At 41.2% G+C, this 26,339-nt stretch overlaps 1 protein-coding gene across 3 annotated transcripts in view; it reads left to right on the top strand.

Annotated features, from left to right (window-relative positions):
• Positions 1-1,111: 1,111 nt before the first annotated feature.
• CD86 (CD86 molecule) overlaps positions 1,112-26,339 on the top strand; it is a 69,006-nt gene continuing 43,778 nt past the window's right edge. For all 3 annotated transcript variants that reach the window (XM_005893426.3, XM_070370083.1, XM_005893425.2), the window contains exon 1: positions 1,112-1,253. In XM_005893426.3, the coding sequence (XP_005893488.2) occupies positions 1,240-1,253 (14 nt within the window). In that variant the 5' untranslated portion in view covers positions 1,112-1,239. The remainder of the gene's footprint in view (positions 1,254-26,339) is intronic.

A 26,339-nucleotide genomic window follows, 5' to 3' on the forward strand; every position in this document is an offset into this window, starting at 1 on the left:
CCTCAAAATTTATGTCTATTATTCTGTGGCTTTCTGACATTTAGTGTTGATTAAGAGGCCAAACTGGTTTAGCTTTCTCTGCATTCATCCCACTTGAATTTCTTTCCTTTTTTTAGTTTTCCTTGTTTTGGGAATTTAAAATGTTCATGGTGATTTCTTGAAATGAAAATCATTTTCTTAAAAATATTTTTGACAGTCTGAACCCTTTGAGTTCCTTAATTGTGTCTTGTGCATGCTAAGTTGCTTCCAGTTGTGTCCAACTCTGTGTGACCCTATGGACTGTAGCCTGGCAGGCTCCACTGTCCATGGGATTCTTCTGGCAAGAATACCAGAGTGAATTGCCATGCCCTCCTCCAGAGAATCTTCCTGACCTAGGGACTGAACCCACTTCTCTTATGTTTCCTGCATTGGCAGGCAGGCTCTTTATCACCAGTATCAACCGGGAAGCCCGAATCAGCTATATGAATATACATATATTCCCTCCCTCCTTCCCCTCCCCCAACCCACCCATCTAGTCATCACAGAGCACATCTTTTAATTTTAGGATACTGCTTTTTTTCCAGGTCTCTATTTCAGGATCCTTTCTTTGACCAGTTTAATCTTTGGCTATAATAGGAGTGACCTAATAAAAGCGGTGGTTTTTGTTTGCCCTCCTTGGTTGTGCAGATCTTGCATGAGAACATCCCCTTGTCCCTGAAGTCCAGTGAAATCTGTCATCTTGGTGGTAGAAATCACAATGGGAGGCTACCCACTTCCAATACACATCCATACTAAATCATACTTTCTATTGTCTTACCATAATCTATAGGATATTCTTTTATTCCATTTTATAAATGCAGAGGTCTTTTTCCCCCCTCTTGTTAATTATGTTAATTTTTAGGCTTTTTGAGGGAGTTTCAAGAGGGGAGATTTTTAATTAGTCTCATTTTAATGCCATGTTTGGAACTCAAGCCACTGAATTATTATTTTTTAAATACATTTAGACCTAGGTGAAAACACTCAAATGCAAGAAAAGGGTTAAATTTCTTCCACAAGTGTTGGCAAAATCTGTAGAAAAAAAGAGGAACAGCCTTTAATACAGAAAGTTACAGATTATACAGTCATTGAGGAGGAAGGCTTTCACGGATGTAGGAGGGGTTGCTCCTCCTGCCACTCTAAAGCGGACTAGCACAGACAGACAGACGGACAGACAAGCGCAGTCCATTCCCAGAAGTAACCCCAACAGCAGAAATAACGAAAATGCGTTTCAAATGGTGAGTGATCATTCTTATTCTTTGAAAGACAGTTATGAATTAGGTGACCTCAGTATCGGGCTGAGGTTGAGGATGGTGCTGTTTTCTGTCCTTCTTGCCCAAGAATGCTAATTATGTGTTAAGGGCATATTTATGTGGCAGGAAAACTTGGGAGAAAGGTCCATCTATGCTACGGAAGGTTTGCTAACGTCTTGAAGGCATTCTTCCCTTGCTCTACCACTCTAAGTTGATCCCATACCTCCAAGGCAGGGGAGATTTAAAAAAATTCCTACCAAAAACATTTGACTACTAATTAAAGATTGTGAATTACTGGACATATCAAAATGTTTATTGGCTGTTAGGGGTTTTTTACATAATTTAATTTTTTAGATTTGCTTTTTAAATATTTAAATGTTGCAGTTATTGATTTCATGAATCAGGAAACTTTTAAATGTCTGTACAGGTATAACAAATGTCAGGGAGTAAATTCAGTGGACACCAAGTTCAGTTTGGCCTGGGGGTGGCGAATGAGATAGAAACAGTAGAAGAAAGGCCACGAAAAAGGAAGAGGAATAAGAAGAGGTGTAAGAAGAAAATACAGAATCCAGATAGTGAGTCACAAACAGGCCATGGGAGATTCTGAGCATGGCAAAGTAGCAGAAGGAGGTGGAATAATTCAATTTGCTACCGGGTATTAAATATGCATGATATACTCTAAGTTTACTGTGATTTCACTATATTTTAATCTTTGCAATGACTCTCAGACAGATGATATCATCACTGTGTTTTATAGATGAGAAAACTGTGGCTTAAAGAAGCTAAATAATTAACTAAACATCACGATGGTCAGAAAGAGTAAAGCTGAGATCTTTCTTTCCATTTTGCCCTGCACCACAGGGTATCTCCAAGCCCTGGCAGGCCCCCATGGCTGTGACTTACTGGAAAAAGTCACACATACCCTTCTCTTGGATGGTGGCAGCTGGGATTACTGGTTATTATTGTTCTTTGAAAATCTACATAACCCTCATCTACCCAATGCTTACTGGTTTGGTAGATAGCTTTTCTGCTTTTATTTCAGAAGATTAGAATTTAATTCCCAAGTAAAGACTTCTTTTCCCTCCAGTGAAATTATTGCCCATATAAGAAGTAAGCAATTTCAGAATTTACAGATTTTGTGGAACCATAGAAGTGATACCTCTTAATTATGCTACAGATGTGTATAGAACCAAAGGCCGCTGTGTATGTTGTTGATGTTAAGATTCTCTTTGTTTCACAGTGCTTTAAAATTGGTCATGAGCAGGAAACTTCAAAATATAAATGGCCAATATCGTTTAGTCCCATCTGAAATAAAAGAAATGCAAATTAAGAGTGAAATGACATTTTTCTTTTAGCAAAATGACAAATATTTTGAAAAGCAAGCGAGAATCCTATGATTTCTAAGGAGGGAGGAACATTTATACCCTTGTTACTTGCTGATGATAATACAATCTTTCTAGATGATAATCTAGTAATACATACCAAAAGCTCTGAAAATATATATGCCTATTAACCAAGTAGTTCAACTTTTAGGAATTTATTGTTAAGGATTCAAGCATATTTTTCTTGCCATTGTTTCTCATAGGGAAAATCTTAGAACAACTTAAATGTCTAAACATAAGTAGTTGGTTAACTATGGAACATCCATAATGAAATACCATGCAATCATTAAAAACTTCTAATGTAGAACAATTCTTCATGTGTTTCGCTTACAGAAAAATAAAAACAAAAAACCCAGAATGTACACTGCTACTACTGTTACACATAATACCTATATACAATGTTAGTCAGAAATACAGATGATTTCTATTTTCTACTTTGTGCTTTTGAATTTGGATCACATCTGCAGGCAGAAAAATAAAGCTAGATATTTAAGAAAACATAACCAATAGCTGGCTTCTTTCAGAAAAGCAGTCAGCTGTCCAGTGGTACATGATCACTCATAATTTGTGGAGTTTCATTGTTAGGGCTTGGGTCATTTTTGATTAACTTTTTTGTTTCTTGATTGTCTCTTGACTCCTCAAAAACATACTCTCTCTACCCATAAATCATTAGTTCCTGATAAGCCTGTTTTCATAAAATATTCTATGTGGAAGAGATCAGAATGCTCATTTCCTTATTTTGCAAATGCATAGTATGGCTCTAGAGAGAGCTGCATGGTAAAAGGAAGAACAGTGCAGGGGTTAAGTGGCCACACTTAGGAACCAAAGTGCTGGGGTTTCTGTGCCTGACTCTTTCACTTTCTAGGTGTGTGACTTTGGACAAGTTGCTTAACAATCGAAATTCTTTAGTGTTTTACTGTGTAATGGGGATAATTGTGGTAAGTGTGAGACTTTAATGAGATAATCCATGTAATGTTCTAAGTAACTTAGAACCTTGCTTTGAAAAGTACTCAGTGACTATTAATATTGTTTATTACTATTACAGTTAGGATTAAGAAATAGAAGGGAGGTCATTTGTCCAAGATGATACAGCTACTTGATGCCAATGCTAGGACTAGAATTCAGGAAGATTTTTGTCCAGCGTAAGTGTTCAGTCTGCTCTGAGCCTCTCAGTTCAGTTCAGTTCAGTTCAGTCGCTCAGTCGTGTCCGACTCTTTGCGACTCCATGAATCACAGCACGCCAGGCCCCCTGTCCGTCAACAACTCACGGAGTTCACTCAGACTCACATCCATTGAGTCAGTGATGCCATCCAGCCATCTCAGGGCAACCCTAGGCTGGGCTCCCAGGGGAGATGACATGAAACAGGCAGAGTCCAAGGACAAGTCCAGCCACTTCCAGAGAATGACTCTGATCACAGCAGGAAGTCAAATGCTGGAAAGAAGGATGAGGGTAAAGCAGCTGAGACCTGAGTTAGATGCAGAGATGAAGCCAGGAGCAAAGAGCTATTGCAGGAGAGAAAAGATGGCTCAGAGACCCTCCTAAGGCTTTTATAGGCCACAAGCTGTGAGCTTCATGGGGAGTCTACATAACTTAAACAAACCCCACCCCCCAAGGTTGGGGTGATCAAACAGACAGATGGGGTGTGTGGAATTGCAGATATACTGCAAGAAGATGCCTGACAGATAGTTCTCATAGAGGATGAGGTGGACCCTGGGAGGAGCCAGAACAAAGACACCCCCCTGCCCCCACCCCCACAAGCCCAGGCATCCATTGTGATTATCCCAAAATCACAGCCTACATTTGAAGAACCATAAACAAGCAAAAATACCATAAAAATTTTTTTAAATTCCACAGGCAGCAGAATGCATAACTGATTTAAGGTAACAACGAAATCATTTAGGAAATTATTAGACTATAAAGACTATAGGAAACTGATTCAAGGAGAAGAGTTGAGAACATGAGACCAGGGCAGTTATGGTGGGATCAGAGAGGAGAGGACGCATTTGGGACATATTTACAAACTAGAATTGGCAGAATTTGCTTTTTGACAGATATTGAGCTTGAAAGGAGAGATCTAAGTATATATAGTGGCATCCTTCCCAAAATGTGGATGGGTTTGGGCCATGGGGAAAGAGGACAGAAGTTGAATTCATTTTTTAACATGCTGAATTTGAGATCTCTTGGAGCAGCTAGATGGTGATGTCCAAGCAGACAAGCGGATATACAGGTGTGAAGTTCAAGAAAGAGGTATGGGCTGCAGAAAACATTAAAGGTCTTCAGCCTCAGTATAGGTTATAGTTGAAATTCTCTTTGTGGGTGAGATTGCTAGGGAGAGGGGATGGTGGAGTAAGAAGCAGCCAAGGATAGAACCTGGAAAACTTCAAAATCGAGGGAGGTATATGAAGATAAAGAGTCCACATTAGACATCAAGGAGGGCCTCGAGAGAGTGGAACAAGGTAGGAAAAAAATGGTGTCACTGGAACCCAAAGAGGAGAGAGATACAAGGAAGAGGGCAGGCATACACCTGAAACTAACACAATATTGTAAATCAACTATACTTCAGTTAAAAAAAAAAAAAAAGAGGAGGACATGGCCACAGAAAGACAAAGTATATTTACTGAATTTCTACACTGAGCACCTGAGATACAGAAAAAGTGATTCTAGGGACTGAGGGTTAAGGGTTGATTGTGTTCCCTCAAAATTTGTAGTCTTAAATTGCTTTCCAGAAAAATTATAGCCATTCACAACCCCATAATCAGTAGTATATGAAAGTACCATTCTTCTCAATGGGACCTCAGGATGTAACTGTATTTAGAGATAGAGTCTCTGCATAGATAATCAAGATAAAATGAGGTTGTTAGGGTGGGCCCTAATCCAAGATGACTGATATGTTTAAAAATAAGAGGAAATGTAGACACAGAAGCAGGCATAGAGGGAAGACAATGTAAAGAAACCTGGAGAAGATAGCCATGTACCAAGAAGAGAGGCCTTGTAACAGATCCCTCCCTTATAACCCTCAGAAGGGATCAGCACTGCTGATAACTTCATTTTGGACTTCCAGCTTCCAAATTTCCATTTAAGCCACTCAGTACTTTGTTACCACATCCCTAACAATCTAATCCATTTGGTGGGTGTAAATAATCCTTTGCTGAGAGTGCAGATAGTCAGAGGAAGAAACCATGAATAAGTATTTCAGAGAGGTGAGGGAGGAACCAAAAAAAGGATTAGGTCACCTAAGCTAAGAGGAGAAAAATATTCCACAATATAGAGGGTAGTCACAGTGTTAATTCTGCAGAAAGGTGAAGTAGGAGAATGACTGAAAATATCAGTCCAGAGGTCTGTGGCGACCTTTGCGGAGCACTCAGCTAAGTAGAGGGGTAGGTCTTAGAGAGCTGAGAAGAGAGACAGCAGATAGACCACTCCCACAAAACACTGAGTGATGAGAGGGGACCTCTTCACTGAACCAAGCTCATCTATGCTGCCCAGAAAGAGCCACATGGAGACACCTTGGAGTCAGCCAGACAGACCTGGTGTCTCCTCTGCTTTTTCCAGCTTTCATTTTACATGTTCTAACACAGATTACATTCTCTTTTTTTAAGCCCTAAGAAATGTGTTATTTAAAGCTTCCCAGAGATGAAATCTATGATGAATCTGATGTTGTAAAGGGGATGTTGTAAGCCTGTGGTGAATCTGATGATGTAAAGGAAAAGACAAGCCTGAGTGGAATTTGGGGGATCATTCATAATGTATGTCAATAAGCAGGAAAAAAGCATAGTAGAATTGGAATAGGGAAGTACTGAAGCATTTTCTTAGAAAGCTTTAAAGTCAAAATGAACCTAAAATTTGCTTTCTGTAGCCTCAGGATACTTTTTGCCAAGCAACCCAAATATCACACTTCTTTATTATTGAGGATCAAATTTATCAGGTTTGACTTTACTAAGGAGCTAATAAAAATTTGTTAAATGAGCATTTAGTGAAATAAATAAATTAGTCAGTACCAGACAGGAAATAATCATGGGATAAAACCTGAAATAATAAGGACCCAAAAGGAAAACCTAGATCATCACCTCCATCTTATGACTATTTTCAACCAACTAAACAATAGAACTATCAGCAAGAACCTGATAGTTTTAAGGCAGCATGGAGAGTATAGAACAAAAAGCTGACATATAATTTTTATAGTGTAACTGGGAATAGAAAACAAAATTATGAAGTGACAAAAGCAATCCAATGTAGTTAATAATTAAGTGATTTAAAATATATATAAATAACAAGAAATGTTCATTTTCAGTAGAAATTGAAGAAATGCCAACTCAAACATCAATGAGGTATTTTCATTTATCAGATTAAACAGTAAACAAATAATCCAATTAGAAAGTGGGCAAAAGATATAAAGACATTTCCCCAAAGAAGATATACAGATGACAAATAAGCACATGAAAAGACATTCAACATCATTATCCATTATGGGAATGAAAATTAAAACCTCATTGAGATATTAGCACACACACATTAGAATGGATAAAGTAAAAAATAATGGTAACACCAAATACTGGCAGGGTGTAGAGAAACTAGATCACTCAGATATTGCTATTGGGACTGTAAAATAGTACAGCCCCTCTGGAAAGCAGTTTGGCAATTTCTTACAAAACTAAGCATACATTTATCATATAACACAGCAATTGCATTGTTGGGCATTTATCCTGGAGAAATGAAAACCTATGTTCACACAAAAAACAGTACATGAATATTCATACCAGCTTTATTCCTAATAGTCAAAAACTAGGGGGGAAATGTCCTTCCATGGATGCATGATTAAACAAACTGGAGCACACATGTACCATGGAATCAGATCAGATCAGATCAGATCAGTCGCTCAGTCGTGTCCGACTCTTCGCAACCCCAGGAATCGCAGCACGCCAGGCCTCCCTGTCCATCACCAGCTCCCGGAGTTCACTGAGACTCACGTCCATTGAGTCAGTGATGCCATCCAGCCATCTCATCCTCTGTCGTCCCCTTCTCCTCTTGCCCCCAATCCCTCCCAGCATCAGAGAAGACTCTTGAGAGTCCCTTGAACTGCAAGGAGATCCAACCAGTCCATTCTGAAGGAGATCAGCCCTGGGATTTCTTTGGAAGGAATGATGCTGAAGCTAAAACTCCAGTACCATGGAATACTACCCTGCAATAAAAGGAATCAATTACTGATACACACACAAACTTGAAGAACTCTCCAGGCAATAATGCTAAGTGAAAATGCTGATCCCAAAATGCTACTATATGATTCCATTTATGTGACATTCTTGAAATAATGGAGTCACAGACAGGAGAACAGTTGGTGGTTGCCATGGCTAGGGGTGGTGGGGAAAGGAAGAGGCAGGTGTGGCTGCAGAGAGGTAACACCAGGGAGTCTTGGGGTGATGAATCAGTTCAGTATCCTGATAATGGCAATTGCTGCATGAATCTATGTGTGTGAGCAAATGGCAGAGAACTACTACATACACACACATAAGGAGTACACGTGAAACCTAAAACTGGTGAAAGCTGAATAGGCTCTGTGGATTAAACCGATGTCAGTCTCCTGATTTTGCCATTGTACTAGCATTATGTAAAACAATACCACTGGGGGAAACTGGGGGAAAGGTGCAAGGGCCTCCCTGTACTCTTTTGTCCAACCACCTTTGAAGCTTTGTTTCCAAATAAAGAGTTTAAAATGTAATTTTAAAAGACACAAAATACTCATCCTCACTAAGTATTAAGGAAAATGATAGTGAACCACCAATGAGATATTTTCATTTATCAAATTAACAACTTATATTTTATTAGGAGGTCAGGGTAAAAATGCTCAGTGTATATATGAAGAATGGTACTGTCATATACCACTGATTGTGGGATTGTGAATGGCTATAACTTTTCTGGAATTTAAGACTGTATCAAAAGCCTTAAAAAAGCATATACAGGCAAACTTGACCACTGCCTATTTCTCTGTTCTTAGTAATTTTTTTCAGTTTATTCAATACCTTTATGCCAGGCACTGCTGCTGCTGCTAAGTCGCTTCAGTCGTGTCCGACTCTGTGCGACCCCATAGACGGCAGCCCACCAGGCTCCCCTGTCCCTGGGATTCTCCAGGCAAGAACACTGGAGTGGGTTGCCATTTCCTTCTCCAATGCCAGGCACAGTGCCACACATTAGAAGTATACCAAAGATGAGTATACATGATTTCTGCACTCAAAGAGTTCAGCTTAGTGGTATAAATATCAAATATGATGACATTTTTATAAGAGTGACATGTGGGAGGGAACCCCAGGAGCACAAAAGTGGCTGTTTTCCCTTTGTCTGTAGTTCTGTGTCTTGGATAAATGTTTGAGTTTTGAGTCAGGTCTGGTGTCAAATAATAAGTTAATAAGTAATTTTGTACTTATTAGCAGTGTCACCTTGGGGAAGCCATCCAGCTTCCTAAACTTTAGCACTTTCATCTGTAAATTAAAGTAAAATTGGTACTTACCAATGCTATGAGGGTTATAAGCATTTATAAAGGATGCAAAGTCTTGTGAAAATGAAATATCTGAGGCTTCACATTCTTTTCTTTAAAATTTATTATTTCCAATATTTGAAATGAAGTCTTTAATTTCTTTGGCTCTGCCTTTTCTAGGTGAATTCTAGCAAATGAATTCTTACTTATAACTCAGAAGTTGCTATAATAGACCTCCTAATTACAGATGAGAGAAGGCCAGGCTCAAGGCAAGTGAATAAAGTGAGAGCCAAACAAACAAACAAAAAAAGCCACCTAAAATATATAAATGTAAGTTAGGCTTAATAAATGTTCATAGTTGTAAGAAAATAATGTGTAAAAAAGAAAAACAAGCTGAAACCCAGTTATCAGAATTTTCACACATTCAGGCAGAATTATCCCTTTACACACTACTTAGGTATCGATCTGAGGGGCTCATTCAGTTGTGGGGGGCTTTAGGAGAACTTTAGGAGAAACATTTGCTTAGATTAAAGGAACTTTGGGGCAGGTTACTTACTTCTCTAAGTCTCAGTTAATTCATCAGTTAGAAGTTTTAACAGTTTCTGTTTTTCAGAGGAAAAGGATGAAGTGAGCTAATGGAGGAATATGAAATGTGTGGCTCAGAACAGGGACAGTGATAGCTGTGATGGCTGAGACAGGGCTAGGAACGTACGTAAGGTGTCGTCCCTGGATCCTTACGACAACCATGTGAGCCGAGTATTATTTTCCCCATTGAAAACAAAATGAGGAAATTGAGGTTTAGAGGGGTTTAGTAAGTCACTCAACATCACAAAATTAGTAAGGGGCAGAGTAGAGAGACTTACTCAAAAAGTGCCAAACCACACCAAAAAAGTACGCTGACACCTGACATTCTAACGATGGTCACATAGCATTATCAGCTAGAAATTACAAAAGATTCAATTCTATATCTCACCAACATCTTGAGAGCACCAGCCGTGTATCCCTGGGAAAGTGGCCTAACTTCTGAAACGGTTTCCTCTTGTAAACTTTGTATGTTTGCCGTGTGGATTAAATGAAGTGAGAGATTTGAAGTACTTAGCAGAGCACCTAGCTCATAAGCAATCAGCTAACAGATGTTAGCTTTAAGGACATTTATTGGACCTGTTCCTTTGCTAAGCAGCGGGAATGCAAAGGGAAACGAAACATGTCCCCTGCACTTGTGGAAGACAGGACAGGAGAGCCATATGAGCAGTGAGACTGTAGCACAATGAGGAAACTGTTATGATGGAAGAATACATAACGTGATTTTGGAGCAAGGATGATAGAGATATTGTGAAAAGAGGAGGGAAGGATGGCCAAAAAAATAAAAAAGGTTTCAACTGTGAACCGTGGAATGATTGAATCTTGAAGGAAAAGAAGAATTTTCCCAAACAGAGAAGGCAGGAAAGGCATTCTAGACAGAAGGAACAGTTTGTGCAAAGGTAAAGAAGGCAAAGAGTCATGAAAGGGTTTGTGAGGGTCCAAAACTAGAGAACAGTTCGTGTGACTAGAGGGTGAGTTATATGAGCTGATGAATAAAAGCAGAAGAGAAAACTTGGATTCAGGCTGTGAAGGGCCCCATGGGTCTTGCTAAGTAAGAAGTGTGATAACTATCCATGAGGAACAGGGAGTAAGTCTTTAAAGCAAGGACGTTCCATAAATCAGATTGTTCTTGATGACAGATAATGGTAGGGTAAAGAAGAGGACCCCAACCTCTGGGACCTAATAATGCCTGATGATCTGAGGTGGAGCTAATGTAATAATAATAGAAATAAAGCACACAATAAGTGCAATGTGCTTGAATCATCCTGAAACCATCCCCCAACCCTGGTCCGTGGAAAAATTGTCTTCCACAAAATCAGTCCCTGGTGCCAAAAAGGTTGGGGACCACTGGGGTAAAGCATAGTGAGAAGGAATCAGCTTGGAGTCTGTTGCAATAGTCCTGACGAGTGGTGACCAAGATCTTAACATGGGCCGCCAATGAATTGGAAGTGGATGGTGAGGAAGGGGAAGTGAGGGGGTCATTTAAACTTACGTGTGAAATCCAAGTTATGAAAATGGCTTGGTCCTGTCTTACCACAGTCATCCCAAAGGACCAAAACAAAAACACAGAAAACCTCTTTTAAAAATAATCTCTTTTGTTTGTATGCAAATAGGCCATGCACAGTGAAAATGCAACTCAAGTGTGATGACAAATACAATATTTTGTCTTCAATCCATGAGACATGAAGATGGAACTGATTTACAAGTGCCATCCTTCTTAAAAATTCCAACTCCTCACATTAAAACTGTAGCTAACCAGCTCAAGTCTTATTTGAAATTGTTTTTCGTCTTAAACCAGATGTGTGGGAATCTATTTAGGGCACTTTTCCAAAAAAGCTTTACTCACATTGCTGAAGAGTAGGAAGAGCAACATCGTGTTTTACTGGAAAATTTCTTTTAGGTACCAACACATCCGTGTGGTGGTGCACCTTTAGAATTTTCCAGATAAAGGTGTGTGAAGGGAACTGCAAAAATTACACTTCTATGGTTCTGCACTACCAACTTGAAAATTGCAAATCCAAGTTGACAAATGCATATTTTAAAGGTTCGCAGAAGTCTTCTGTGCTTTGCTTTTGGTTACAGAGATGACACAGGGAAGTGAGCCTTTGGGTAATGCAGTGCCTCCTCCCTCAACCCTGCTGTGAAATGGAAGCTTTAAAAAATCCAGTGGTTTTTTTTTTTTTTTAACAAGCTTAGTCATATTAGCTGTGCTCTGTATGCCCCAGTCTAGTTTATTTTATTTTGTAGTGCCCATTTTATTTATACTCATATAAATATTTTGCATAAAAAGGTGATTTCACAGATTTTTGTGCTTCCTAAAGTTGAAATCTGCTGCCGTTTGTTAAAATGTGTTAGTTTTGTTATGTTTATATTCTCTCCTCTGCACACATAGGAAAAAATATATGGAAGTAACTCTTCTAGCAACTTTTACATTTTAGAATATTACCTCATTTTATTTCTTCTAACTGAGGTTATAAAGGAAATGACAAATGTCAAATGCTTTGTCATTTCAGAAACTGTTGAGAAAGAAACAACAGTTTCTCAAAATGTGTAAGCACCTATTCTTAAGCAAGGGGCCACTTTAAATTCAGAGATCACAATCTTCTGAGTTGAGGTTCAATACTCCCAGGTAATGCTAAGATTGAAAGGATATCACTTTGGAATCAGATATTCATTTCGTTAGATTCTGAAAAGTGCCATCACCAATATTGGCAGTTTATTGTATCAATCTTTTAACTTGCCACTGTATAGATTTTATTCCTTTTGGAAATATTTTATGTAGTTTTGTTATTTGTTAACTAATAGGCCATCTTTTGTGTAAGCTATCAGAGGAAGCCCTGAGATTGTAAGATTGTATTGTAATAAACCTGAATAGCTAGAGTACAGAATTACTAAATTAGTTAGGGATCACTGAGTCTACCCCTCCTTCAAGTGAGCTCTCTCAGTTGGGGCCACCCATGATTAATAGTCATGCAGACACTGTAACTACTTAAAATATGAAGTATGTCTTAGATGGCCTATCCTTGAGATGGAGGGCCTGGGGAAATTTTTTCTAATTGTGGCCTACCTAATCTAGTTAGAATCTATTTCATGCTCTTAAGATGGTATCTGATCATTAGGGCATCATATGTAACTGAAGTTGTTTATGTAGAAAATTAGCTGCTGGCAAGTACCCTAACAATATTGGGGCTTCCCAGGTGGCGCTAGTGGTAAAGAAACTGCCTGCCAATGCAGGAGACATAAGAGACGCAGGTTCAATACCTGGATCAGGAAGATCCCCTGGAGGAGGGTATTACAACCCACTCCAGTATTCCTGCCTGGAGAACCCCATGGACAGAGGAACCTGGGGGGGATACAGTCCATAGTGTCGCAAGGAGTTGGACACGACTGAAGCGACTTAGCACGCGTGTGCCTTGACATTATTAGACTGTGCAGGTCTCCTGCAGGATATGGGAGGGCAGGTACCCTTGGCTTTGGCTCACCTTGGATCCCAGGGCTAGCCCAAGGCCTGCACCCAATCAAGGCTGGTTAAGCATTTGTTGATGAATGAAGGCAAATTAAAAAGTAGGAATTCTAAATCCATCTGTGGATTTTTAAGAATTATTGGAAAATGGGAAATGTTAACTGAGATACAAAGACGGCTGGGAACACAGGTGAAACATAAAATGTGCATATTTGGCTGCCACTAGAGTCTATAGTCACTGCCAGCCCCCATGGATGCTCTGGCAGCAGCCCTGATGCTCTGCCCAGTCCTTCCAGGAGGTGTGCGTACACACGGCAGGCAGGTGGGAAGGGGTGTTCTGGGTGTTATCTTGCTGCTTCTGATCCTGGTCTCTGTCCACTAAGTGAGTGTGGATTCCTCGGTCCCTTAAGCTGCAGTTGCTCTGTGACTTCACCTTGCTTCTCACCCGCAGTCCAGTTCCCAGCTCGTCGCCAGGACCTGTCCCCCAGTGAAGGGCCTTGTTCCACAGAGACAAATATCGCCATTCCTCACACTGCAGACATCACACTTCTCAGAAACTCCTGACTTCTGGGTGTGTTGAAGCCTGTCCCCATCCCATTCTGCCCTGTCTCCACCAGACCATGGATCGCTCTCAGATCTTGAGTATGGGATGGGTGGTTCCTCACATGCCAGGGTTGTTGTACCCAACTCCATCTTCCTCCTGAGAGAGTCATTTCCTAGGCAGGTTGATAGGGAGTCTAGGGGTCCCCAAGGAGAGTGGGGTCTGGAATTCTCAAGGAGGAAGAAAGGACAAACTTTTTTCTTTCTCCACATTCCTTAGGATTATATAACAATAATGTATCCTGCCTAAGGACAGTCTTTGGATTCAACCTTCTGTTATCTTAAAATGTAAATTATGGGAGTAGACCTGGTCTTTACAAGGATGTATCTTGCCTGAGGACAGTGTTATCTTAAAATGTAAATTATGGGAGTAGGTCTGATGAGGTCTTTACAACTTCCAGACATTCTTTGGATTATATAACCTCATTGTTAACACTAGCAAGCGGGTACTCTTTCTGCCCGCTTCTGATGCCTATGTCAGAAGCTTTCTCCATCTCCTTTATACTTTAATAAAACTTTATTACACAAAAGCTCCGAGCGATCAAGCCTCGTCTCTGGCCCCAGATTGAATTCTTCTCCTCCGGGGACCAAGAATCCCGGTGTATTCTCGTGATTCAACTACAACTTTTCACTCCCCTTCCTCACTCACCCCAGCCCAACAAAGAACAGCTTATCTGAAGCTCACCCCCATCTCTGGTAAAACAGAACTTCTTTCTCTAAAATGAATGTATCCTGACACCCTTTCAACAATTTTTTTTCCTTAACCTGCTTTTCAGTATGTGCTAATGTAATCTTCAATACAAAGAAACATATTTTGCTGCTGAAGTTAGGGTATGTTTTGTTAAGCCACCGCGTGATTTTGAGAGAAAGTGCCCACAAGAATCTTCTGCATTCACTTGATAGAATCTTGCAAATAACCGCTGGTGCCCCTTGCCTTTCTGACTTCTTAGAGGACATCTAGGCAAAAGCATATTATGCATCCTAGTTTTGGTGTTCAGAAGCTGATCAAACACAAGTTAAGAAACAACACACAAGGCCTCTTTCTTAGCACGCATGAATGATAGGTGTGAATTTGCATCATGAGAAAGTGAGTAAAGGCGGGGTATCTAGAGAGTCCAAACAAGCCAGCCTAAGATGGGAGGGGAGCCGTGTTAGAGGCTATAAGGGTGAGGGTCTCACCTACCTTGTCAACCCACTTGCAGGATATAAATACTGAGGCTGCAGAATTTTGGTTCAGAGGAAAATACTCAACAATACTTAACTATATAAAATTTATTTCAAGTATAAGTCAAGATTTCATCCCCTCCAAAGAAAAAAGAAACATTTTATTTCTAAGAATGTTCCTCCAGAAACATGGAACTGAAAGCTATTTTTAATTGATCTGGCCCTTAGAAAACAATGGGGGCTTTTCCTTTGATTTACCTAAGGAACTGACATAAAAAACAGTTTCACACCAGAAAGATAAAAAAAAATGTCAAAATAGAAGGCAGAAATACAAACCTGGAGATTTTCCACTGCAGCATTTTATGTGTGGCATCTGATTACAAGTGTGCAACACTGAGAAGTGAATCTTTGGACTGTGAAATTGATGCTAATTTCTTACCCACTAGTCTAGAAGCCCACTAAAATGTCACAGCATTCATTTGGTTGCTTTACCAGGAATCAATGTATGCGGTTAGTACGTCTGTGTGTTTAATTAATAGATTTTATTTTTAAAATAGTTTTAGATTTACAGAAAAATTAAGCAGATAATACAGAGAATCCCCATATGACCCCTGTTTTGTAGACCATTTCCCCTATTATTATCATCTTGCATTAGTGTAGTGTATCTGTTACAATTAATGAACCAGTATTGATATATTATTATCTAAAGTCCATACCTTAAGTCTCCCCCTTTGTGTTCTATGAATTTTGATGAATTTCTAATAGGGGTTTCCCTGGTAGCCCAGATGGTAAAGAATCTTCCTGCAATGCAGGAGACTTGGGTTCAATGCCAAGGTCAGGAAGATCCCTGGAGAAGGGAATGGCTACCCATTCCAGTATTCTTACCTGGGAAATCCCATGGACAGAGGAGCCTGGCAGACAACATCATGTCCGCAAAGAGTTGAACATAACTGAGCAACTAATACTTTCTATCATCTTTCTGTTCTATACTTTGTCTCACTCTTTGTGTTGTATGAATTTTGACAAATTTATAATAACCTGTATCTACCACTACAGTATCACACAGAGCAGTTTCTCTGCCCTCAAAATCCCCTGTTCTCCACCTGTTCATCCCTCCTCATGGACACTGGCAACCACTGATCTTCATACTGTCTCTCATGGTTTTGTGTTTTCTAGGTCATCTAGTCAGAATCATACAGAATAGAGTCTCTTCAAACTGTCTTCTTTCATCAAAAAGTATGAATTTAAAGTTCTTCCATGTCTTTTTGTGGCTTAATAGCTCATGCTTTAATCACTGAATAATATCTCATTGTATGGATGTATCACAGTTGGCTTATCCATACACTTATTAAAGGGCATTTTAGTTGCTTCTGGTTTGGGACAATAATGAGTAAAGCTGCTGTAAATATTTGTGTGTTGGTTTTTGTGGGGACCTAGTTTTCAGTTCATCAGGTAAATACCTAGGAGCATGACTGCTGGGTCATATGGTAGGCTTATGTTAAATTTTATAAGAAACTGTTCCAAAGCACCTTTCATTCCTACCAGCCATGAATGAGAGTTCCTGTTGCCCCACATTCTCATCAGCACTGGGCACTGGCAGTTTGGTGAATTTTAACCATTCTAACAGGTATGCAGTTACTAGCTCATTGTTGTTTTAATCAGCAATTCCCTAATGATATATGAAGCTGAGCATCTTTTCATATGCTTATTTGCCATCAGTATATCCTTGATGACTTTTGTATGATCTGATCTTTTGCCATTTTTAAATTGAGTTGATTTCTTATATTTGAGGTTTAAGAGTTCTTGGTACACTTTAGATACCAGTCCTTTATCAGATTTGTGTTTTACAAATGTTTTCTTCCAGTCTGTGTCTTGTCTTTTCTTTCTCTTATTGTCAGGATGTTTATGCCTTAAGTAGGGAGGGTTCTAAAAAGACAATTTTACAACAGCAGTAAGAGGTAAATTTCATAGCAGATGTTTTATGCTCTCTCTCTCTCTCAGGTGGTGTTAGGGAACCTGTCTGTGAGTCCAGCAGAATTTCATTAAAAGTAGAGTCAGATGTTGGGATGGCTAACTCTCCTGCATCATTAGAGGTTGTGCAGCAAGGCTGGCAATAAGAATAGGACCCAACCCTGGGCTGCAGCTGTTCTAAATAAACAATTCAGAAACTCTGTTTTCAGTTCAATCCTGGGTCCCCATGCCTGGATTACATTACACATAGGGTGTGAAGTTCTGTTCATGAGTCCAAGTGTGTAAGACATCATCACTTTTCTTACTTCTTAATCCCACCTGTGAGCCCCCACTGTGACAGATAGACAAGTTAGTCAGTCAGTTCAGTCGCTCAGTTGTGTCTGACTCTTTGCAACGCTATGGACTGTAGCACACCAGGCTTCCCTGTCCATCACCAACTTCTGGAGCTTACTCAACTCATGTCCATCAAGTCGGTGATGGCATCCAACCAGCTCATCCTTTGTCATCCCCTTGTCCCTCCTGCCTTCAATTCCAAGCATCAGGGTCTTTTCAAATGAGTCAGTTCTTCGCATCAGGTGGCCAAAGTATTGGAGTTTCAGCTTCAGCATCAGTCCTTCCAATGAATATTCAGGACTAATTGCCTTCCAGATTGATCATACAGGGGTGCCCTCCCCTGCTTGTGGCCCAGTCAGAATTCAGAAGCTTACCTAAAAAGTGGTGGAAGTCCTGGTCTGTACTGGTTGCTATCAGCATCCCTATTCTCCAGCCCACAGTGGTCTGTGAAGTCTGGCAGCTCTCTGCCCCCACGCTACAGTGGGGAATGAGGTCATTCACTGAGGATGGGTCTCCTGCATGAACCATCTCCCCTGAGGTTGTTGTGCCCTTGGGAGCAGTGTGTGGGTTGATTGGATCCCGCTATGCACAGGCCCCACACACCTCTGCCCTTCTCTCCCTCCCTTCTGCATCTCAAAAGCACTCTCTGTCTCGCCTCTCACCTTCTAGGGCACCTACATTGTCTTTTCCAGGGGCTTTCACAAAAGTCCAAAAGTGCTTTTGACTTTAAGTCTCTTCTGCTTTCTCCTTTGTAAAAAATCTCTGTATCAAGGAAGCCCAGAAAACAAACACTAATTAATATTTCAATAAATTATGCCTCTACAATTATTTGTGGAAACTATTTGGCTAGTATCAGAACCACCACCACCACCTGGAATGCTTTTAGAGTGCCTCCTGACCCCTGGCCACAGAAAGCCATATATATAAAACAACGAATACAACTGGAACTGGAAAATTCAGCTAAGTGTTTGGATGTTTCCAAATGCCACAGGTTTCTAGCTTTGCCTCCCAGAGTAGACCCTAACTACATGGTCCCAAAGGAACATCTCTTGAGCAAGCTGGGCAAGGACATGGGGAAGGGGTCCATTTCCTCCACTCAGCTACTATCTACAAGCCACTCCCCTCCTGCTGCTTTCCCGGTAGCCATGGCCTCCTCAGACCTAAGAACATCTGGGAGGAAAGCAGTAGAGGAAGCAGCCCCACACAGAAGGCAGATTTCTGAGGTTACCAGCAACTTCCTCCTCATTAACACAAGGAACTGATCTTCATTTTGCTTGACCTCTTCTCAGCATTTGAAACTGCTGACCACCATCACTGTTGAACCCTCTGTATCCTTGGCTCTGATGAGCCTTGGTGAGCTTCCTTATAAGATTTTCAAGTGGCACGGACTTGGAAGGATGGCTAATTTACAATGGATGAAATATGTGGGATTCAAAGTAATTTTGACTGGTTGAACACTGGCCCCAAATACTGATATACAAACAAGATGGGGCCAGAGGGTGGTGATCTGACTTGACATGTGAAAAAAAAAGTCATGGTCGGCCAACCTCCCAGTGGAAATGTATATAGGCTAATTTGATCTCTGACCCATTTACAAAAGTGATCTTGTCACTGCCTGTTTCATTATGTGAGCAAAAAGATAGCTGACAAACTCAGGGAGGTGGGTGCCAGTGTGAGAGCCACTGAGTTGATTAGGGTGCACGTGTGCATGTGTGCTAAGTCACTTCAGCTCTAACTCTTTATGATCCTGTGGACTGTAGCCCACCAGGCTCCTCTGTCCACGGGATTCTTTAGCCAAGAATACTGGAATGGGTTGCCGTGCCCTCCTCCTGGGGATCTTCCCAACCCAGGGATCCAACCTGCATCTCTCATGTCTCCTGCATTGGCAGGCAGGTTCTTTACCACTAGCCCCAACTAGGAAGCCCCAGTTGATTATGGTTCTGGAGAACAAATCATATGAGGAACAGCTGATTATATTTAGTTGCAAGAAGAGACTATTAAGGAAATTTATAATATTTGCTTTCAACTATTTGGAGGATTTTATATCTAGATATAGATACATATATTCTGGTAGTTTTAGAAAAGATGACAGGGACAAGTAGATTGTATTTCTGGGAGTGAGGAGTGAAAGGTGGATGACGGGATTATTATAAAGAAGGCTTTTCTCTTAGAACTCTCATCAGATAGTGAGTTTTCCAACATTAGTGAAAAAGCAAAGACTGGACCTCCATCTATCAGAGATGATATCAAGGGGATTCCTTGCTTGAGTAAGAGACTGGAATGACTTCTGAGGTCCCTTAAACAACTCTGCATCTCTAAGTCATGGAGTAGGAGAATTCCATGACACTGTACTTTCCTTTATTTCTGCTGCCTGCCTCATCTCCCTGCACTTCCATGTTACAGCTTCCGAGGAGGCTGCTCTAAGCAAGAACTAAAGTTAGCAGATGAAAGAAGGGATATGGAAAACAGGAAATGAAAAAAAAACCACTTTTTTTTTTTTTAAAGGAAACTACTACATGCCACAATCTGTGCTAAGTACTATGTATATAATTATGTCATCCTATCTGACTCTCACAATGAGATTAGAAAATATTTAGCATTACTTCTGTGAGGAAACTAAGACTCACAGAAGTTAAGTCACTTCCCTAAGAACACACAGCTATTAACTATAGGAGGTGGCATTTGAACACACGTATCTTTGATTCTGAAGTCTAGTGTGACTTGTTATTTTTACTTATCCTTTATTTATGGCAAATGATACTGCTTTAAAAAATTTTTAATATCGACATAAGGAGTCCTTTTTAAACAAATTTACTTAAAGTAAGTGAAGAGAAAAATATTGTACAAAAAATAGTATAAATTTTGCACAGATATGAAGTGAGACTAGTGGCCAGAATGACTGAAGTTTGGGAAATATTATTCCAAATGTTTTGATAGTAGGACTTTCCAATTTAGTCAGTCTTATATTTTGATTGCTGAGTACAAGCAAGAAAAGAAAATTTGAAAACTACATGGAATATGAATAATTTGCTGTGCTCTGATAGGTGGGGTAATTTCATGTGTTACAATAAGGAAACCAAATAGACCCTTTCAAATTAAAAACCATACGATTGTAAAATCCAGAGGAAAACCCCAGGTGAGGCCTATTCGAATAAAGGATGAAGTTTCCAAGGTATGCACATAAAGTGGCTGAGGGGAAGTAACGTGAGTGAGGGCCCAGGACCCACACAGGTTTTGAGAGGCCACAGTGGAAGGTGAAGGGGTTTACAAACCTGTTTGGGGGAAGAATGATCATCCACCCAGTGACGGAAGGAAGATCTTTGTGGAAAGGTCAAAGTGAGGATTGGAAAGTCCAAAAGGAAGGTGGAAAAGCAGTGATGAAGACTAAATAGCAGCAGAGCATGCTATGTGCCAGGTTATTTACATGCAAGACCTCGTTTGCTTTTCACAACAACAGAGCAAGGAGGCTATTACTAGTCACAATTCATAGATGAGAAGACTGGGAGATATTCTATAACTTGCCCAGCGTCCAGTGGATCAAGCCAAGATTTGACCTTGGACTGACCACCAGTTCCAAAACCGGTGCTACTTCCCCTGGACCTCTTGCACCCAGTCAACATCAAGCAGTTTTCACTTTGTCACTTTCAATGTCTGCAGCCTCATGGGGCACCACCAGTCTCTAGGAGAAGGGGGAGCCCTGCTCAGAGGCAGGCTGTCTCTCCTCTGGACTCTCATGCTGCAGATGAAGTGGCACATAATTGTCCCCAAATTGAGCAGAGGTTGTTGTAAGGCCTGATAAGGTCAGAAAAAAGAAGCCATGTGCTGGGCAGGATTATATATGTGAAGCCTGTTTCTGCCTAAGCACTGAGTTTGGAAAGATGCACGTGGAATTCACACACCTTTCATACTTCTTCTTGTGACTCTTCCCCAAACTCAATAGTACCATCCACTAGGACTTCCCTGGCGGTCCAGTGCTTAAGACTCTGGGCTCCCAAAGCAGAGGGCATGGGTTCCATCCCTGGTTTGGGAACTAAGATCCCACCTGCCACCTGGTGTGGCCAAAACAAAGAGTACCATCCACTTCCAGGAATAGTGGACCAAGGTAATAGAGACATTCTAGGCGAGCACAACTAGGATTAGATTAAGATAATCTGAAAATAGGGGCTATGTGTGTTCACTGACTGCTAGCAGGATTTATGGAGTGGAACTCAGTGAGTGATTTGGGGCAAAGAGACAGGTGAAGCACTAGGTGTCTCTGCTCTCTCTGGTTGAGGGGCTGTCTCCTGCAGCCCTGCTCAGCCAGACACAGCGTCTGGCATGTGGCTGCCCAGTAAAACATTTGCTGAACTGAGCTGATTCTTTTTACCTATGGACCTCTATGATCTGTCAGGGAAGGTGTCTTTGCCATGTTTGTGGCTGGGTTGTCTTCGGGGGGTTTCCTCAGGGCTTTACAGTCACTAGCTCTCAGGAGTGTGTTTGTAGTCATTCTCATCAGTGGAAATGCCCACCTGCCAGCAGAAGTTATCTGGAACCAGAGAGAACACTGCCCCTGTCTGTGGTGTTATTTCTCTCTAGTCAGTTCCCCTTTCTGCATTTGAGATCTAGCCTCAGCCCTGACATTATTTCTCTCTCTACAAGGAGTGTTAGGAGGTATGGGGAGCTCACAAAGGCTCCTCTTCATTTATTCTTGATCCCTGCTTCTGTGTTCCTTGGGAATGCCCCTGGGCTTATGCCTCTGGTCTCTTGGAGCTGCAGTGGATGGGCACCTGTGACAGGTATGTTCTCAAGAGGCTCGTGTGCCTGGGGGAGTGTGGTGTGGGGTCAGGCTGCATCTGGGACAGATGTTCAAAGTTGGGGCTGACAGCCAGCAAGGGAGTGGGTAAGAAGGGGTGAGGGGTATGTGATTAAATCCTTTGACCATCAGGCTTGGTTCCTGGACTGTCTACACTGGAGATGGGACATGACAAAAATGTGTCTCTTCTAGTCGGATCCCTTTGTCTGCTTTGACGAGCTGAGAGACATAACAGGCAGGAAATAGAAGGCACCACTTACCAAACAACTGGCAGCCACTCCTGGCCTTGCAGTGCTGTGGGCTCCAAACAGCTATGCTCCAGGAGAAGCTATCCAAGCATGCTGGCCCTGCCCGAGCCCCTTGTGCCAGTGGAAAGTCCAGAGGACGGGGACCAAACCTTCACACTCTGAAACAGCCTCTGCTTTCTTGTTTGGTCTTTCCCTCCCCCTGTCCAGAAACCTTTGCCCATTTCTTCTTCCCATCCAAGTGCCCCATCCCAGTATCAGCCCCACCTGGCACCAGAGACAAATAGCTTATTTGGAAATAAATAGTCCTGGGTCAAAAAGAGCCCAGGCAGCGGTTTATCGTGTTCTGTATACCATGAACTTATTTGCATTTGCAAATAGCCTTAAAATAGTGCCTCCACTAATAGTTAGTGAAGGTTCTGGAGAGACAGGTGAAAATAAGTTTTGACCAAGGGAACTTCCCACTCCTCAAATTGTAAGAACTGAGGAGTCGATCTCTTCCTCCCAACCTCAGTCCTGGGACTCAGGCTCTGGATTAAAATGTTTATTTAATTATGTGCACCAGTTCAGAGTGTGATATTTTCTGTTTGCTGTTACAGATATTACTATTTACATGAGCTATCCTGTGTATAATGAAAGCTTTTATAAATCTCTGCTCATTCATGTGTCCTAAATATATTTTTTGAATGCTTACTATGTCCCAGGTTCTGGGTTTCTAACAAGGAGAATAAAAGACATGGCCCCTGTTCTCTTGAAGCTTCTAGCCTAACAGGAAAACAGTCCTAATTAAATAGTCACACTAAAAATGACTGTGTAGCAACAATGCTCTGAAAAGAAGAAATGGTTTTGTGATTGTGCTCACTGTTCAAGAACAACGTCTTTGAGCTTGATATTTTGGTTACTACAATATTCCCAGATAACAGATGTCCCCTCATAATGGAGGTGAGGATTGGATTTCATGGAATTGAGGCTAGAATGGGGAGTGGAGAGAACATGAAAGGTGAAAAGACAGGCTAAGCTAGATTCCTTAGGAGAAATTCAAGGTTCAAATACCATGTTTCAAAAATCAGATAGAGGTAGGAGTTGAGTTTAGGGGTCTCTGGGCCAGAAGATGGAAGCTATAAGGACATAGAACAAGAACAAGTATGTCTGAAACAAATGGAGGAGGTGGGGAAGTTTCTGGAGTCATTCAGAGTCCAGGCAAGTATGGATACTTCACCTTTCATGGTCAGGCAAGAAGGAAGGATAGGGCCCTAGGCTGAGCACCTAAGCCTTTACTAGATCCTTGTCCTCATCTCTAATCAATGCAAAGACTTTCTGAGCTGCCCATCATAGTTTACTTAGGCTGAGTTTGGGAGAGAGATGCCATTTTGAATATACGTAGACAAAGAAAATTGTATCCAGCACTTTCCATCTCCCAGTCAAGATGGGAGAGGTCCCATTCCCTGTTCTTCTCCTTCCTTTCATGAGTATGATTTCTTTCCAAGTTCCATTTCCTGGAGAAATTAAACTTAACTCTTAATAGCTAAAAACAAAAGACATTTTTCCTTTCCAGCTAGCATTTGCATTTTAATAGGGGCTTTCAAAAATGCCTTTACCCAAGGAATGAGTAATTTGGGAATTCCAAGCACCAGGGTAGGGCTAGCGTGTGGAATGGGGAGAAGGGGATGTCCCTCAGATTGTGCCCTTGAAACACTGGTTTTCTCTTTTTGACCATGATTCTGGTTCTGAGAGAGCAGGAAGGGGCTTCCTTAGGGGGCCAGAATTGGCATGGCTGCCTTTTGGTAAGTTCTGTGGGTCTTATTCATGGCAGGCAGAGGCCTTGACTGGATGTGCACAGACTCAGAGAGAGGAACTTGTGAAAATTTTGCATGGTGCTTACCCATAAGAACTTTTTGGCAAAAGGGGGAAAATGGTTTCCAAAACCATTGATAAATCAAAAAAACATATTTCTTGACTCAGAAAGGTCCGATTCTAGATATGACTAGAAAAACTGGGTATCTATCTTATACACAGACTTGCTGTTGGGGGATGGGAAAGGTTAATCACTACTGCCATCTTATGCTCCTTCTTCTGGGCAAGTAAGGGAATGGACTCTTAGTTTTAATGCTTTAGTTACGTACAATATTGGGAAATGAAGAAAAGCATCCCCTGCTCCTTATGAACCTACTTAGACATTTCTTCTTTGTACCTATGCCTCTTTGATGCTACTCCCCTTGTACCTGTATGGAAACACTGCTCCCAAATGGTGAGGAAGATGACAATTAATGAATGAAAGCAGTGTTAGGTAAGGAAATTCTCCATCATTGAGGACCCAAGGGGATTTGCTCCGGGACTGGAAACCAAGTCAGACATATGATCCAGCCTCAGCAAGGAGATGAGCTCAAGGAAAGCAGAGCTGAGGATGGGTGATGTGTATCAGTACTAGTCATCTCCCGTGTCCACCGGACACCAGGAAATGTTCACATTTCCATCAAGGCATCACGCAGGCCCATCTCTTTCCTGTCATGCCTGCTTCCCCTAAGTTGGTTCAGCATCTTCATCTCAAGTCTATAAGCTTTTAATATTGGCTTTCTTTTTTTTTTTTTTTAATTTTATTTTATTTTTAAACTTTACATAATTGTATTAGTTTTGCCAAATATCAAAATGAATCCGCCACAGGCATACATGTGTTCCCCATCCTGAACCCTCCTCCCTCCTCCCTCCCCACACCATCCCTCTGGGTCGTCCCAGTGCACCAGCCCCAAGCATCCAGTATCGCGCATCGAACCTGGACTGGCAACTCGTTTCTTACATGATATTCTACATGTTTCAATGTCACTCTCCCAAATCTTCCCACCCTCTCCCTCTCCCACAGAGTCCATAAGACTGTTCTATACATCAGTGTCTCTTTTGCTGTCTCGTACACAGGGTTATTGTTACCATCTTTCTAAATTCCATATATATGTGTTAGTATACTGTATTTATGTTTTTCCTTCTGGCTTACTTCACTCTGTATAATAGGCTCCAGTTTCATCCATCTCATTAGAACTGATTCAAATGTATTCTTTTTAATGGCTGAGTAATACTCCACTGTGTATATGTACCACAGCTTTCTTATCCATTCATCTGCTGATGGACATCTAGGTTGCTTCCATGTCCTGGCTATTATAAACAGTGCTGCGATGAATATTGGCTTTCTTAATTGCCCTCATACCAGCCCTCACTGCCTCCTTCAGGCCACTGACAAGCTTATTTTCTTTAAACTTTCATTATATAATTTTTTTGCTCCCACACTATTAATCCCAAACTCCCAATTTTCTATCAAAACAAATATAAATTCCTTATCTGACTTTCTAGGCCATGTTCAGCTATCCTGTTCTTATACATGTGTGTGTACCTCAAGAATACGGCTGAAATATGTATCCAGTTAAACGCAATCAAACATTTCAAAGTAGTTCATTGGAGGCAGTAGTTTCCTGAGCCACATTAACTGAATGCCTAGGATAGTACTTCCGCAGGAATCTATCTGAAGGGCCGTCTGGGGAAGAATTGTTGGAAGCTTGCAGAGCCTTTCAAGGACAAAGGCAGATGGCCATCACATCAAGTTCTGGACAATAAATAATTGCTAATATGAAAGGAAGATGGAAATTCTCTGAGAAAGATCCTCTTATGCAATGGCCTAGGCTGACAGCTCTCTGGAGTGGGAGAATCAGACTGAGTGGGCTGGGAGCACGGAATAGAAGCCTCCTCTGTTCTAACTGAACTTGACTTTCTCCAGCAAGCACTAACATTCCTAGCTCACTCTGTTCCTGTCACCAGGGTACAGTTCTGAGACCAAAACTGACCTACTTTTAAGTCCCAGGTTAGATATCACCGTCTTTACCCCACCCTTCTGGACCATAGGATTACTTCTCTATCTCTTTTGAAACCTTGGACCACTTGTCAACTGAGAGGGTCCTCCACAGACCTGGGGTCCTTTAAATGTACCATACTGTGTGCATGTGTGTGTGTGTGTGTGTGTGTGTGTTAAGTCGCTTCAGTCATGCCTGACTCTCTGCAATCCTATGGACTGTAGTCTGCCAGGCTT

This window comes from Bos mutus, chromosome 1, assembly GCF_027580195.1.
Source record: "Bos mutus isolate GX-2022 chromosome 1, NWIPB_WYAK_1.1, whole genome shotgun sequence".
Taxonomy (NCBI): Eukaryota; Metazoa; Chordata; class Mammalia; order Artiodactyla; family Bovidae; genus Bos; species Bos mutus.